A 17437-nucleotide genomic window follows, 5' to 3' on the forward strand; every position below is an offset into this window, starting at 1 on the left:
GTGAGATCCCAAGCCCCCTGTTGTCCTCAGGCTGGGAGGTCAGAGGCAGTTTGTTGTCAAGCTGTGCTCTCTCATCTTAAAGGTCCAGAGATGGGACAGAGGAATGCCTCTGCAGCATGCCTGAGGGTAACTTCCTGCTGGGCCGCTGCACGCTGAGAGAGGCCCTCCTCTGGAGCCTCTTCCTGACCTTCTCTTTTTCCATCTCTGTGCTGAAATGCCCTCACCCTTCTGTCAAAAGTAACGCTCAAACTCTAACCATGTCAATCTTCTCACCCCACTGTCCTAAAAATGAATCCATTAAGAGAAAGTTCACGTTCATGTTGATATTTAATAAAATGCTAATTCGTTTAAATGTGCAAATTTAAATGTGCAAGTTCCACAGAATGACATGGTTTCTTTCCACTGGAGTCGAGTGTTTTTTAGTTCTCTTTTTAACATAAACAGTTCAGAATTTTGTGGCAAACTGGCAAATAAAAAGTAGAAACTTCAACACGTCAGTGATTTATCACAAGTTTCCCACAACTGTATATTAATGAAAAGTTTTTTTTATTTGAGCAATCTGCAAATGCAAATGCTCTCTGAACAATTTTATGTTGATCAAACACCTGAGAGGATTAAATGGCTATCACATGGTCAAATATTAAACCCTGTGAGGACATTTATGTCCTAGACTAAATTCTAGACACATGACAAAAACAAGTATTACTTACAATACAAAGTAATGCTTTTACAGTTTATGCTTTGATTTAAATGCCCTATCCTCTTAACTGTGGCTTGTTGTTTCATGTATTAGTTCTGTTTACATGCAAATACTCAGTTAATGTGTGCACTTAGGGTAATTGTAGAACTGGGATATGTAAAAGACATGTAAACAGCCTATCCTGAATAGGACATGGTGTGTGTGTGTGTGTGTGTGTGTGTGTGTGTGTGTGCAGTGGGTGTGTTATCCTTATTTGAGCTGCCCTGACAGACAGTGAGGGACAGTTACAAGATGAGATTGCTTTACTACAGTCCTACAGATTAAAGATTAGCCAGAAACAGTAGTTAAATTAATCATCCGTGGCTGTTAAACTGGCACTACCAGGTGACAGCAGCCTCCTGCTACCCTTGGGTCCTGGCATCGGTGGCCTTAGGCAGGCCAGCCTCAAAACACAACTTACTGCACACTTTGCTTTACTGCATAGATAACTCACTCATTCAACGTACGGTAAACTGCTTCACACTGAGGGGTGAGTCCAGGGCAGGCCATGGAGGTCAATGATCACTGAAAAAATACGAGGACAAAAACAGAAAACAATAAAGTCAAGATCTGATCTCACAAGGTCGCATTGCTAGGAGAAGACTGGCTGTAAGAATCTAAAATGACGCTATATGGAAAAAGCATTAACAGACAGACATTATCTTATATCTTGATTTATGAAATCAGCGACTCCAGGCAGTATAAACCTGGCCACCAGATGTTAACATGTTGTGTCAATACATAAATCCTCTCGTGCAGTAAAAGTTTTAGCTTGGATTGCTGCCATTTTTGGGATTTGCTGAGTAACACAGGGAAAAATGCTTTCTTGGCACACAAGACAAATTTTCCTACCACACATTGTTGTTTTTGTTTCCTACTCGACCCTTAAAAAAAAAACTGCTTGGCAAACTAGCTTAGATGAGGGCTTTGAGTTATGTTTTCATTTTGCTGTTTCATATATTTGTCTCCCAGTGGGTTTCAAATGGGAGGGGAGCACCACTTTGTTCACTAACGTCAAGGATGAGGCTGAGGAAGGAAAAAAAAACCCAGGTTCATGCCAAGACTAATAACCCATAGAATGAATGGAACACTTTGAAATGCTTGTCTTGAATCTGATCTTGTCAAATGTACTCAGAAACATAAACACTGTAGTGAAATGCTCGTGTATGTTGGGTTGTGATGGGGTAATAGACTTATCCTGAACTCATGAGGCGGTTCCAAATTAAATTCTTTGGAGAAGTGAGGCATCTTTCTTTACCACATCATAACAAGGAGGGCTTCCCTCCCCTGGGAAACCACATAGTCTTTTTAACATGTAGCTGACGTTCACCAAGAGGAAATTACAACAACGAAAAATAACTTGGAAAACATAAAAAACAGTATAAAACTCAGTGACCATGTGGTGATCATGTCAGAGAGAAGTGCCCGGAGCAGAATTTAAATGAAATGACAATTTTTCTTGCTTTGGCGTCACTTTGAAAAAATCATAAACCTGATCCGGAAATGAGGCCAGGCCCTGTCCCTTGCCTCTGGAACTGGTCCCTAGAGAAAGTCTGCATGTTAGCTCAGAGACTTGTCAGGACTGGCTACTGAAGCGGAGAATGAGTTTGAGGCATGCAGGGTTGAATATAAGGCCTGCTCCCCCCTCCAAAAAAATCCTCCTCCCTCAGGACGTTACATTCCATGCACCTCATTTACTTTTTTCCTTACATAGTAGAAAACGTGACAGAAGCGCTACTCTTCCCTTGCATGTAAATCTATCATCGATTCCCAGGGATCTACTTTCTTGTTCTCTGTGGAGAATCTCGAACCTTCTCCCTTGGTTACATTTTTAGCATTTGTGGAGGCGAGATATGATTTCAACATTGACGGCGTCCCAAAGAGATCCAGCTTGAGTCTCTGGGTATTCCATCTGTCAGAAGCTGTCACTCATGAGAGACTCTGTCCCATCTTCCCAGGGACGCTGTCGTGTTTTCACACAATATGCAGTACTTACCATATATGGAAAAACTTTAGGATAATGTCCCTTAGCCAATGACTTACAATGCATCAGTAAATATTAAAGAGATTATTCCCACACTAATACACATTTGTAAGCATATATAAATATAGTCATTGATGGATGTTAACTATATACAAAAAATAAACATACACAGGGCGCCCCAGAAGGTCACTGGGTAAGAGTTCATACCACATATTAAGGCTGAGTCCTGATCGCAGCGTCCTGGGTTCATATTCATATCCAACCTCAGGCTGTTTGCTGTATGTCATCTCCTCTCCCTCCCCTGCCTGTCCTGCCCCTCCCTCCACTGGGACTGTCAAATAAAGCAGAACTGCCAAAAAAAAAAAAAAAAGAAAAAAAAGAAAAAAAAGAAAGAAAAGAAAATAATAATAATAATAATAATAATAATAATAATAATAAACATACACAAGTGATTATTGCTTTATTTATAAATGTTAAGTTCTTGTAAATATTAAATAAAAGTTCCTGAAATATTTGCACATTTGTAATATTTGTACATTTATAATAATAACTGTATTTATATAGCCCTTTTCTCAATACATTTTTTCCAAAGTGCTTAAACAAAAAGTATAACATAAATGATAAAAGAACAAAATAGAGGATTATATCTATGTAATCATTGAATAAAAAATAAAAATAAATCAGTTAAAAGCCAGTTTTAAAAAGCTTAAAGCAGGTGAGACGGCTCCATAAGCTACATGTAAATGACTAATTCTAACCTTAACCCTTTACGTAACCCTGATGTATGTGTACATAATTACATATGTTTAGACCAGTATTCATAACTACTTTACAAATGTGGGAATGATGATCTATTAAATATTTATGGATGTCTCATCAATCGTTACCCAATATATAACAAGCTTCTGGGATTTTTTCAGGGATACTTGGTACAGTTCCTTCCAGGAAATTGCAGCATAGAAGGTGAAGCCCTGCCATAATGTTGTTTTTTTTTTTGGTTTTTTTTGTTTCCCTCATGGGGCAACATAAGTGCATTCAGCTTGTCAGTAGCTGATTAGCCACGGGTTCATGCACGGTCTGACAGTGCTACCCAGGGCTAACTTGAGACTTTGACTTGACACTTAATTTCATCAGTGAACACATCTTTTTCAGGCTGTTGCCCATTCTGAGGAATTATCAGCTGAGGTTCAAGTTAAAAAACAAAAAACAAAAGCTTTAATCATTTGTTCTTTTGTCCTTACATGCTTATCCCTTGAAAGCCCTTATCAGCCCTGCAGTGGGAAAGCATTGCTGGCCCCACCTTCAGGCAGTAGGGAGGAGCTTACACAACAAGTCTGAACAGTATAGGGCAAACCCAAAGAAGCTGCCTTTTATTTGCTCTGCCTTGCGCACTGTGAGGAGTGAATTACTTCCAGACCCAGTTCTGACTGCAGCAAAACAGGTCAGCACACAAGAGCAGCCTCAGAGCTCGGACACCACACAAAGACAAGAGAACAAAGGATTTAAAGGACAATTTAACAAGAAAAGCAAGACTGAACTGAAACTGAAGACTTTTGCTAAACTTGTTTGGGAGGATTTTTTTTTTTTTTTTTAGATCTGCTGTGAACTGATTTCCTGGTCAAAGCATAAAAGGGGATATATTATTCTGTGGATAATGGACAAAAACCCTCACTTTTATAATCAGGATTTATTGCTTACAATGACAACTCCAATGAGTAATGGGACTCGAGCCCTGTTTGTTAACAGTTCTAGTGGCATTGAACATGCCATTGAAAGCTGCGAGGCCAGCAACCAGCCAGTGTACACTTTCTATGCAGTCATCATGATTATCATTTTCATCTTGGCTTTGCCTCTGAATGCGTCTGTCCTCCACCTCTTCATCTTCAAGCTTAAGTTCTGGAAGTCAAACAGCAACAACGTTTTCCTCTTCAACCTGGTCTTGGCCGACATTCTCTTGCTTTTCTGTTTGCCTGTGAAGGCGCACAACTTCCTCCACGGAGAGAGGAGGAGTGCCGACGACAAGGTGTGCAAAGCCATGCTCTTCATGCTGTTCCTCAACCGAGGGGCCAGCATCGCCTTCCTGACCGTCACATCGATCGACCGATACTTCAATGTGGTCCACCCCGGTCGAAAGAACCTCCTCAGGGCTCTCAAGAAGTCTCCTCAGATCTCCATCATCATCTGGCTCCTTCTCCTGCCTCTCACCATTCCCACCATGCTCAAGAACTTTGAGTGCTGCAACAGCCACAAGAGCGAGGATGGTGAGCAAGAAGATGCCGTGATCAAGGTATAACCCAATATACACCTAATTTGTACACATAGAATTGTTGCTGTCTCTGTCCCAAACAGTGCTTATTAGTTAGCAGCATTTTCAGCAGCAGGCTATAAGACCAAACATCTGGTGCAGTGCACTGGATGACGTAAATGAGGAGTGATAAAGTAACTGAAGCATCAGATTTCTCTCAGGTCAGGGCCGCGTTCTTTGTAGGGTGCATGAATGAATTGGTTGGAATTGTTTGTTCACAGTTTGACACAGCAGCAGCTCAAACCTGCAAAGTTTCAGGTTTACTTAGTAAACCTGACTGTGTCCATGACTTTTTATGCTTTCCCCATTCATAAAGTCATTACCAGACGGTACTTTTTGCCCTGAATGTTGCCTGCAAGGGCTGGGAGGTAGGCCAGTTTCCAGAAAGGTTCTCACCTTCCCTCAAAGAGGTGCCAGTGGCCACATAACGTTATTATAAATTAATAATATGAATTAATACAAGATTAACACTTAGAGCATTTGGTGGTTGAAAGGTACGCAATTGCAAAAATCAGTTCTATAAAGAGTTAAATGAAGACTGCAATGAAATTAAATACTTAGCCTTAGGGATGAAAGTGCTGTATCCATTCTTATTGAAACGTAGTTCATATAAGCATATACAAAATAGAAAAAATCTGAATTATCTGGTTTATCAGCTAGACCAAAATAAAAACATGAACATTATTTTGAAGTGTTCTCTCATCACCCTCTTTCTGTGTTTTTGATTTGAAAGAAATGAAGTGAATTTGCTCAGGTTTCAAAGGGTTAAAAAAGCAAAATTGCAAGAAAATGACCAGAAAATTAGAAAAAAAAAAATTAACAAGGACAAATAAAGTGAATACTATTAAAAGGGTGAAATAAAGCCTTTTCAAAATAAAGGCCCAGCCATGGGCTGCTGGGTTTCAAAGGGGGTAATCACAGCCTAACTTACTTCACAACATGTAAATACAATATTCTGACAAAAACTCTGATTCAAGGATGTGGTGGACAGCCTCCGAGAAGTGGTCTTCTTCACCCAGATCATCATCCCCTTCATCATCTTGGTCTACTGCACGGTGCACATCGTCAACCGGCTCCGAAAGAAAACCATCGGGGATAAGACCAAACTGAAGAGGGCGGTCTTCCTGGTCACCTCTGTCATGGTGGTCTTCTCCATCTGCTTCCTCCCGTGCACCATAGCCAGGATGGTGCTGCTCATCATCAGGGTCAGCCACGGCAGCGAGCGCTATGAGGACATTGCCGCTATGGTCTTTGATGGCCTCATGACCTTCTCCTACATGGACTGTTTACTGGATCCCCTGGTCTACTGCTTTTGTAGCACCAAGTTTAAAGCACTTTATCTCTCCAATTATTTCCCGTTCCTAGTGAAAGGAGATACTGTTCTGTCAGAAAGCTCACATTCTGCAGGGAATGTGCCGCCTCCCACACGCAGTACTGTCATTTAAGATTTATGGCAATGCAGTATGCTGTGGTGATAACCAGTGCAACCCAACAATACCTACCTTACCTTATAAGTGACTACCTGAGAATGGTGGACTTGCAAATAATGTATATTACATACTTTAACAAAAAGAAAAAAAAAATGTATATACATGTATATATATATTTTTTAATGGTTTTATATTAAAAATTATGTATAATCTTTTCAAAATCAATTTGTGGGACTATGAAAGTGCCATACAGATTAAAAGTGATTCTGACAATTTTTCTCTAGTAAACTCAGTCCAGGTTGTTGTCATGTGATCTTCAACATGTTAGAATTAAAGGACCATACCAATGATATTGAAAGTTTGGCCCATTTACAACAGTTTCCCCACATTTTACATTGCATCAAACCATTTTTCACATCATGCAGGGGCATTAAACAACATACTCATGGATACAGCACCAATAAATCACAGCAACCATTGCTGTGGTGGAGACACCAGCTAAAGACACAAAATGTATCCACATACATTCAGTATATATTACTCTTCAGATTGCTGGTTGCAATCAGGAACAAATGATCAAACAATGTGTGTTTGAAGTTGACTCAAAGCTACAAAGCTCAACTTAAAGGACCATACCAGCGATTTTGAATGTTTGGCAGGTTTACTAGAATTTTGTAAATCATGCGAGGGGGACTAAAGATTTCACAATATAATCAAAATTACTCAATTTTCAAATTTAATTTTGGTTGGAACTGCTACCCTATAATGTTCTGCTTCTGTGGCTAACAAAGTCATCACCATTTACAAACCACACAACTGATATTTGGCTATGTAAAGCAAATGTTTCCACAGGGACTATTTTCCCTGGCGGAATGAACGTTTCACTTTGTCCAATTTCAAGTCATCAAAACACACCAGTGCTGCTGTTTTTAGGAAAACAAATGTGGAGGACTTTATTACAGTGATGAATACTAGTGTGAAGAAAAACTGAAGTCTCTGAAAGTTCATTTTCATATTGTAGAGGAATGAATGGAAACAAGTGGCTGGATAAAAGGGAAGAAAAATGATAAGGGAGTTCTAAAATACAAAAGATTAACAGCAACATTAAGTGTTATGTATAGATTTTGGAGATATTATGCTAAATGTGCAAAATCACTGGCATGGTGCTTTAAGTTAACGATTGTCCAGACCATTTCTTCAGGCAGCTAGCTGCTAATCACAAACATTTCCTGCTCTAATTCAGGCAGATGGCTGATGCACATTGGCACTCATAGGCCAAAGGGCTGCCAGCTGAAGTCCTCAGTGGATAATATTTTGTGAGATATGCTGGGCAGCATCGTAGATGTGAAAATTTTTTATCTGAACTTCCAAACAAGCTCTGAGGTTTTCAAATGCCATCAGTTCCCATCAAAATAAGGACCTTTGCAATCAGTCAAGAGCCCTGTCCAGACTCAAGGCTGAGCCACAGTAAAAGGAACTCAACCCCTATCGTTTCTGTCTTTTCCAAATATTTTTTTATGGTGCTGTACATTGGAAAGAAATCACAGACTAAAGAGTGAGATGCTCTCTTTTTCTCTCAGTCACAACCAAATGGAAAATGCAACATAGATTTGTTGGGCAGGGTTTCTGCAGTGGTAAGATTTTAGTTTATTGTTGTGTTTGTATTGAACTGTAAAGCTGTGTGCTCTGTAACAAAACTGTCTTGTGAATTAAAGTGACTTTTAACCCGTAACAAACAGATGACCCATAAAACATCGCGACCTGAAGAATGTAGGTCATGCAGATAGTTTGTAACCACCAAGGTGCATGGGAAAAACATGGAATCAATGGAGTTGGAAATTTCCAGCATTTCTTTAAGTGCTGGGTGAATTCCAGGAAGTGTGTTTGGGTAAACAGGTGTCTTGCACTTTCTGGCAGAACACACCCCCATTCACCGGTTGGCCTTCAGCAGGGCGGTGGGGGGTGGAGAGGGTGGAGGTGACCAAGGTGTGTAGCACAAGGCATTATGGTTAATTCCTAATTCATTATTCTGCAACCCTAAAACCCAGACGTTTGACCAAAATCTTACAAACTAATAAAATATGATTTTTTTCCCCCTGACTTTTGGAAAAATGCTATTGAAAAGTCATGAAAGTTAAACAAGTTGTAAGGTTACACAGCAATAGGATTAGTATGTGGTGTAATTTAGAACTCTTCTTGTTATTTGGGACCGCCACAGTCTCCTCAAGGTTTCAAGAGGCCCTCTCGACGGCTGTTATCCTCCAAGTGCAAAGCAATGGTAGATTTCAAAAATGTAGAATTCCCCTGAAAGCATCTTCCCAACAGAAATGTGACTCGTTGTGTGTTGCAACCACAGATTCCTCTTGGGTATCCGGCTGACCTGTCATATCCAGTCAGCTGGCTCACCTCCATGATGTCATATTGTTCATAACAGAGCGAGTGATGACACGCCTGTTGCTCACTGTCTGACTATAAATAGACGACTGAACATGCTCATTGGATTTACCATTTACACCCACAAGGAGTCTGATCCAGCTGGGTTAAACTTCAGCTGACCTTAAATGACGTTTGTAAACTGCGCATGTCATGATGTGTCATAGAAAACGGTGATTGCTTTGTATTTTCCCAAGGATTTTTATTTTTGTTGAAACAATGCGTCAGTTGAAATGAGGCAAGTGTAACAAAGCATGATGTTATGTTTCAGCCACATCTGATTCATCACTACAGTCAAATTCATGGGGCTGACCAATTAATCACCACAATGCCTAAAGTGTAATATCCAAATCACAGGAGCTGCACTTTTTGATAAATGTGAAATGTGTGACAAAACGTTGTTGTAAATAAATTTTTGTGCTGCTACAGTGACGCCCTGCCCTGTAAATTGTGTTTTCCAGATGCAAGAAAACATGTTTGCTTGGTAAAGTCAAAATGAAAATTATAATGTACAATCATCATTCTTACTAAAACTGCAATCACACTATCTACAATATTAATCGCAATATGATTTTTTAACCACTTTGTTAAGCCCCAGTCATACAGGTGTTATTGGATGTGGATGCTCCAATGAGTCACAAAATGTGCACACAAGTTGTAGCAACAAGAACTCGGCTTTTTCTTCCAATATGAGGACAACATGGCATTACAATCATTATTAGAGTTACAGCATTTGGTGATATTCTTGTCATAGTTACAAAAATCAAATAAGTGGTAACACTTTCTATTATAAGGGCACTCTTAGGGAATTTAATGTACTCATAATGACCATTTTCATAAGAACACAGTGTTTATGTATTATATCCATAACACTGGAGAAGCAGAGGTAAGCAGCTTTTGAATATTTATGATTAGTGATTATGTTTTCAGACAAGCTTTGCATCTCATTGAGAAAAACATGGGTAGATAATTTGTGAGATGAAATGTTACATCTATGATGTTTTCCGATTGTTGTTTGAGTGCATGTTTATGAGCATATCAGCCAATACAATCATGTTATAATTCCTAATGAGTGCCCTTACAAATGCACTGTGCTCTGTAAAGCAGCTACTCTAATGCACTGTAGATATGGTGGTCCTGTGTTAACATGCTTTTCATTCAGTGTGGTTATCGATGGGCAGTGAATGCAGCTGCTTTAACTGAAATCCTTAACAATAGCATGAGATTACCCCCAGGCACTGGTGACTGATAAGGTCATTTAATTATGTCTTTGTATGCTCTTGTTACAGGTGAGGCCAAACGAATAAAAAGTTCTCACAAAGCCTATCATTTTGACAGTTACAGTTTTATAACCCTGTTTATGGTGATGTAAATACCTCCCAAGTGTTTTATATTATTACTATTTCTGTGATATGAAAATATGTAAATACATTTTATCTTGCAGTGCCTCTGTTGTGACTGAACTTTCATCTAATGTTGCTCACGTTTGGGGGGAAATTGTGTTTTGTACAACCTGATATTTTATACTTACATTTATATATTTTATATGGAATGCCATGAGTGCCAAAAGTGAGAGAAGGTTCTAATGATTTAATGCAGTTCTAAATCTGCTTTCAAGCAGGGCTTTCAGCCAAGCTACTGATGGGAACGCTGCTTTCACACAAACATTCCCATCAAGCGCAGATATTACAAATTACAAATATGTTTATATTAGATTACAGCTATTGTGCTGAGTGTACTGAGTGTGGCTGTGGTTAGAGGAGCAATCAGTAATATGGACTCTTTACTAGATTTTAGCAGCAACAAATACAACAAACATGAGGCGAGAGTATCTCCTGCTGCAGAAGTCTGAGCTTCAGCCAGAGGCCACATCATTAGTCTGCACATTAGTCCTAAACAAGTCTTAACTCTTTACCAATCTTAATGTAGTCATTTATTTAACCCCTGCCTGCCCTGTATATTATTGCACATGGTCCATCAGCACACTGCGTTTCAGCTTACTATATTAACTGTTAATGAATTTGGGTATATAAAAAAAAAAGGTACTGAAATGACAAGGCATGTCTGCATTTAGTTTCTTCCAAAGAATGACAGGGCCTACTTCTCAGCACACAAACGAAAAGCTTAAAAGACTCTGAATAAAAGTTTGATAGAAGTTACATAAAATGTTCTTGGAGACACCAAAAGAGTTTTGCTTCCTCAGCAAGTGAATTCCTTGATGTCACCACTCGACACTATGGCCACTTTGTGCTCTAGGCAATATAAATATGCTTATATCTTAAATCTGTTATAGATCTGTTTTAGAGATAGATCAGTTGGACTAATCTGGCATTTTGAGATAATCATCAGCAGCTGATATCTCCGCTCACAAGGCTGATAAAAAAGAAAAAAACTGTCTGCAGAAACATCTGCAGGCAGCCTCGTCAGTGGCTGCGTTTATCTGCTGATAAACGCTGCTGTTAAGGCACTAACATTTCATTTATTTTTCATTCCTAGGTTTGAACAAAGTTCAGTTTTTTGATTACCTGCACACATTTATCTACTTCATACATCGCTTTTTATTTAAACTAAGTGTACTGCAGACAGTGCAGATCTACTTAAAGGGTAACTCAACAATACATCCCATAGGGCAGAAAACATCTGCTGCAGGGGTTGAAAGTTTCAGGCATGTTGCACTTGTGGCCCCACCCAGTCAGTGATGTAGCAGCAGGGCTTTTAGTAAAGTACCTGCGGCCACATAACTGACTGGGTGTGGCCACAAGTGCAACATGCCTGAGAGTTTCAGCCCCTAGGGGGCAGTGCAGCAGAAACTGAATGCTAATTTTGGGTCACTCTTAAAGCAAACAGAGAAAGCACAGACAATAACATGAATGCAAATAAATCAATCATGATATCGGCATCATATATCAGCCATCGGCTGCCCTGCTGTCTAAATATCGGTGTTGGCATCAGGCAATGAAAACCCAAATTGGTCGACGGCTTATCTGTGTCGGACAGGCTAATATACTACAAATTGTCTCCTGTTACTATAAGATAGAGAAATCTTGGATCACAAACCAAAAACTGGTTATGCAACTCAAAACTCGGAACACTTTCAGCAAAATATGACCAGGAGCTCAAATTTGAAAGACAAAGATATTAGGTGAGATATACACGCAAATCAGTCCTTGCAAATTAAATTGAAGTTCAACAATTCATTTAAATTTGACATTTCCTTTTGTTTAATGTGTGTGTGTGTGTGTGTGTGTGTGTGTGTGTGTGTGTGAGCGCGTGCATATGCGGTTATTCTTTCACTGCTAGAACTTCCTGTAATCAGACCAAGCAGTAGGAAACGTTCTAGTTAAACATTAGCTTTGCTGCACTAGCGCTCCTAACTCTTGTTTATTAAAGGACTTGTTTGTGCATGTTTGAGCCTGTTCACTGCTCACATGTCGTCCCTCTGTGCCCCAGATCTGCAGACACTGTGGACACCTTTCCAAAGCACCTCAAGACCCATTTGTTGAGATTTTGTCTAATAGTCATTTCTATTCATTTCTGTATTTAATTGTGTTTTATGCCTGGATGTATTTTTATGCTTTATTCCCTCTGTGATGTCTCTGCTCTTGAAAGGTGCAATACAAAGTTAGTTTCTTACTTACTTAACATTACAACTGAAATAATAAAGCACTCTTAAATTAGGTGCTGCCAAAAACGTGCATGTTCAGGTTAGAGATGTGGTCAGTTTAGTTTGTTTAATTCCTCAATTTACTTTAAAGAAACACTACTAAATTTTCATTCAGAGCACTGTAGGTCTGAGGAAAACTCATTCTGAATTTAAGAACAAGCGCCCCTGTTGGTTATCTTTGCTCTACCTCATTTGCAGTTGCAGTACCTCGTTTGGGTGGAAGGTTTTAAGTCTGGGGGCACTGTTGTTTCATATTACCAAAATCAAGGAATGTGCCTTTAAATACTCTTTTCTAAAAGGGCTGTGCTGTGGTGGACATTCTGCTGTTCTCTGTCTGGTGCACTCTGTGACCTATTCTGTATGTAGACAGACTAACATGACTGTTTTTTTAAAGCAAGAAGCTCAGTTCACATCAACCGTTTCACACTGTTCATATTTACTCATCATTTGTCCTCTGAGTTTGAATATGTGACCAAACTGTGTGAATGCAGCGCTGAGAACTCCCCAGGACACCCAGTCATTAACATCAAAGACATTGAACTAAATTGTCACATAGGGCTCTAGTTTCCCGGCGCAGCGCGGGGTGGCGCAGTGAGGCGAACCCCACGCAGAGCTAGTTTCGACCGGCGAAATGGGAGAGGCGGATGGTTTGCAAGTTTCGCAGGCGGAGGTTCGCCGAGATGGGAGTGGCGGCGCAGTGGGGGGAGGTGCTGACAGATTCAGCTTGGCGCAGTGACAGTTTCGTGCCAAAAGGCTTCGCCGAGGTGCGCCAAAAGCTCGCCATCTGAAACCACGTCTACTTTCAGCGCAAGGCGGAGCGGAGCTGGCGCAGTGGAAGTTTGGCTGCCTGGCGCACATCACCAAAACCTCACAATCAGCACAAACGGTGCCAATCTCCTTTGATCTGACATCAGCTGTGACGGGACAGTTGATATGGAGATATCTGTATGTGCTGATTGTGATCGTAGCATTCAATAGTGTTTTTTTCGGTATTTATTGCATTGTTCATGTGTCTGACATTCCGGAAGCCTGCCTGTGAGGTTTTGGTGACGTGTCCGCACTGCTCGCCGGTCTCCGCTCCGCGCCTGTCTCCTGAGCTCCGCTCCGCCTGCGGCAATAGACCTCCATGTCAGCTGTGTAAACTTTCATTACGCCTTCGCGCAGCGCATTTTAAAGGCGAGGACAGGGGCTGTGTCAAACCCACTCCACGCCTTCTCTCCTCCGCTCCGCCGGTAGGAGGGATGGCGGAGTACTTGCGCCACCGAGAACGGCGTGCCAAACTTGGAAAATCCGCCTGGCCACACCCAGTTGGCGAAGCGCATCTGCGCTACGCCCCCGCCTCGCCTGGTCTGCGAAACTAGAGCCCATAGTGTTAAAGTTACTGATACAATAAAGCCAGATGGTCACTGTGATAAGTGACCTGTCTCACACGAGTTTCAAGTCTCGGCAAGATGATTTTTCTAGCAGGCTGAGACAGAGAGAGCGGTGGTTCTCAGCCTGTGGGTCAGGACCCCGAGGGGGTCAGGAGAGAATTTTGTGGGGTCTTGAGACATTTTATGGGATTGGAAAAAAACAACAACAACAACAACAACAACAAAAAAAAAACGTATTTCCACTGCTCAAATTTACTTTCATGTCTATTTTTTCTGATTTTTCTCTATTTTATTGTTTGTAATTTTGAGCCTCTGTGCATCTCCTCTCATGATTAATCTAGTGAAACTTTTATTCATTCATTCAGTCATTCTTTGGTTGAACTGTTTGCCGTTCCGCCTGCGACACAGGGGTCCCACTACCCAGCCAAAAAGTTTGAGAACCGCTGGAAAATCCATTCAAACGTCTAAACACATGCTTTGAAATATGATCAACAATAATAATAATGATAATAACAAACTTTATTTGTATAGCACGTCTCAAAACACAGTTACAAGCACATCACATAGCAAGTTAAAATAAAACACGAGATAGGAAAAAAATAAAAACATAAAAACAAAACAAAACATAGAACATATGACATGAAAAAAACAAAGCTTATAACAAAAACAGTGGAGTAAAAGTAATAAAAGATGGTTAAAAAATCAACAAATTTACTGTTTAAGGCAAAATGACTAGGATTTTCCTAAAAAAAAAAAACAATGTACAGACACACAAAAATAATCCTTCTTAATCATCACCTCTGAGCCACTATACAAAAATAATCCTTCTGAATCATCTCTTCAGAGCCACTAGAAGTGTGTGTTGGTGTGTGTATCTGCAGAGAGCTTGCCCTGTGCCTGGGTTTTCTTGCTTTGCTGAGCTTGGGACTCTTCTGGGCGTCAGCCTTTGGGCAGTGGGTGTGCAGCTCCCAGCCAATCACAGCACAGTGTGGTGCCAGATCAATAGCACAGTATCCAATAGGAAGCTACGAAAACCACATATGAAGATCGCGGACAAAAGGAAATCTAGAGTGGGCCAGATATTTTTCCTAGGACAGCCAATGCTTCCCTGTACGCTAGTTATATGTGAACTGTAGTAAATGAGCTGAAAAGTGCAAAAACACATGTATGGTTCTTTAAAGATCCCATGAAATTGACTCCAACTGTAAGGATTTGATGTAGTTCCTGTTGAAACAGGATGTTTGGATGGGACATGGTGGAAGAAGAATCAGTCACAAGTGCAAACCAACAGCATGTCTGTTTGGAAGAGAAACAGTTTTATTTGAAAGGATGGGTGGGTGAGAGAGGATGTTTAAAGATTTGTGAAGGTTTTATTGGTTGAAACTGAAATGTACACCCACTAGTGCAGGATGATGTCACTATTTAAAATAGGAGAAGTCATGTGAGCTCATTTCATGGGGACTTTAAGCTGATTTTTTTTTTTTTGATGTATTCTATTTATTCTATATTTTTGATGAATGCATGTAACATTACAGTTGGGAAACTGACGTATTTCCATCACCCTGGTCAATCAATATTAGGCTACTCACTCACTTCACAGCTCTATTGCACAAGTTGAAGGTCTTCGCACATTTGTGTTATTGAAAGTCACATTTGAAAACGTTATGAATATTTCATTCTAAATTGATGTTTTTGTCTCCCAAGACAGAAATTTGCAAATGTGCATCTCATACACAGACAGTATGTACAATAATAAACTAATATTCAATTAATGTCTTTCCTCCATTACTTCAACATTGATACAGCGGTGCCACAGGAAGAGTTCAGCACTTTGCTCAGGGCCATAACCCTCATAAACTCTTCAATAATTCATGTTGAACACATTTGCTTCCTGCTGTGGTCTGGTGGCTCAACATGTAGTTGCACTGACATTTAGCTACAAAGAGTATCACCCTATCCCATGAAGATCATCGATAGTTCAAGTGAACTGATGACCTGGGTGGCTTTGTTACTGTTTGAATTAAGGTTTTAATCCTGGCTTATGTATGAGACATGGTTTCATTTATGGATTTCACTCAGTATTCATGATGCATTATATGCAAGAACAGATGTTTCTTCATGAGTTAAATTGTGCATGAATTAATGGTGTGCACAGAAGAGCAAGTCTCCCACATGACTATACACAGCAGCTCAGCCAATGACTGGAGAGTGCAAACAGCAGCTGCTATTTTGATTATGAAGATAAACAGGATATGAGGAATGCTTTTCTAAAAAAACACAACTCCAAGTGTATTCATTCCTCCAAAAATATATATAAATAAATAAACAAATAATTAAAAAAAAAAAAAAATCCTGTCTTTATACAAGCAAGAAGCCACTCAGTGGAATGTACATCTCCACCAAGGTCACAGCTCAGTTCAGTTCAGTTTCATTTGTATAGCATGAAAGAATAACACATGTTATCTCAAGTCGCTTCACTGAAATGTCCCTTTATGTCCCTTTCAGCCAATCAGTGTGTACAAGTCCATATCAGGATGTAACACTATTGTATTTTTCACAGCAGCCATTTTGCCATGAGATAGCAGGGTAAACACAGGAGTTACTCATGACATTAATGAAGGTTTAGGCGGGACAGAGCCAATCCATGAACAACATCAGGGCACAAGCTTCGTTTTAACTAAATGGAACAAAACTTTACTTAATGTCATTCTTACCACTTACAGCAACCAAGTTGGCCTGTGATGCTCCATATACTAAAGAATATGATAACGAAAGATGGAACTGAAAGATGGAACGCTACTGAATCTGCTGTTCAGGACACACCTTTGGATCTCATTCTTGATTCATACTTTTATTGTGTTAAAAGAAAATTTCCCCCAAGTGGCCGTGCTGACTGTAGAATTTCACTTGGACAAAAAAACAAAACAAAACAAAACATCTGCATCTAATCTTTTTGTTGTAGGTTGATAAGATGGCTGTATTTTTTCTTGCCTTGTGCACCTTTAAAGGATATTTCCAGTATTATTTCAAACTAAGCCTTTGGTGCTAGTTTCTGCCATCATGCCAATGGTCCTGTGTGTTTTCTTCACTGCAGAGGTATGAAAGCTGTACAAGTGGTGACAGTGATAAAACTTCCAACACAACCAATTGTCACAACTGAAAAAAAGAAAAAGGAAAATAGTTGCAATATTACATTCATTTTTTTTTTTTTTTTTTTGCAGTAAACTGACCCCTTGCAATGTGAGAACTGTCATTCTCTTGTCACCATACAATTTATAGGCAGCCTGTTGTTATTCCCTACTTCGAGCTTCCTAAGTATCTATATTTCATGCTCATATTTCATGTAAAGCTTCTCTGAAACTGCACATTCTGCGCGTAAAAACATCCAAAAATCAAATCAATCACAAATCAGCAATGAAGTGACAGAAAAAGTCATTCAAAGCTTGCTGAAAGTCTGCAGTTCTGACCTGAGACGCCAGATCTCTTGTTACACAGAACCACCGGAGAAG

The 17437-nt window shown here is 39.9% G+C and overlaps 1 protein-coding gene across 1 annotated transcript; it reads left to right on the top strand.

Moving 5' to 3' along the window:
- Positions 1-4130: 4130 nt before the first annotated feature.
- Positions 4131-6541, top strand: LOC115356220 (12-(S)-hydroxy-5,8,10,14-eicosatetraenoic acid receptor-like). The gene is made up of 2 exons (XM_030047300.1): positions 4131-5010; positions 6006-6541. The coding sequence occupies exons 1-2, from the start codon at positions 4378-4380 to the stop codon at positions 6471-6473; spliced, it is 1101 nt and encodes a 366-aa protein (XP_029903160.1). The 5' UTR covers positions 4131-4377; the 3' UTR covers positions 6474-6541.
- The last annotated feature ends 10896 nt before the right edge of the window (positions 6542-17437 follow it).

The sequence above is a fragment of the Myripristis murdjan genome, chromosome 24 (assembly GCF_902150065.1).
Source record: "Myripristis murdjan chromosome 24, fMyrMur1.1, whole genome shotgun sequence".
Lineage (NCBI taxonomy): Eukaryota > Metazoa > Chordata > Actinopteri > Holocentriformes > Holocentridae > Myripristis > Myripristis murdjan.

Excerpts from the sequence above, each read along its gene's own strand:
- LOC115356220 (XM_030047300.1), top strand. The coding sequence starts at position 4,378 with ATGGACAAAAACCCTCACTTTTATAATCAGGATTTATTGCTTACAATG. Across the intron at positions 5,011-6,005 it reads AAGAAGATGCCGTGATCAAG|GATGTGGTGGACAGCCTCCG; the intron begins GTATAACCCAAT and ends CTCTGATTCAAG.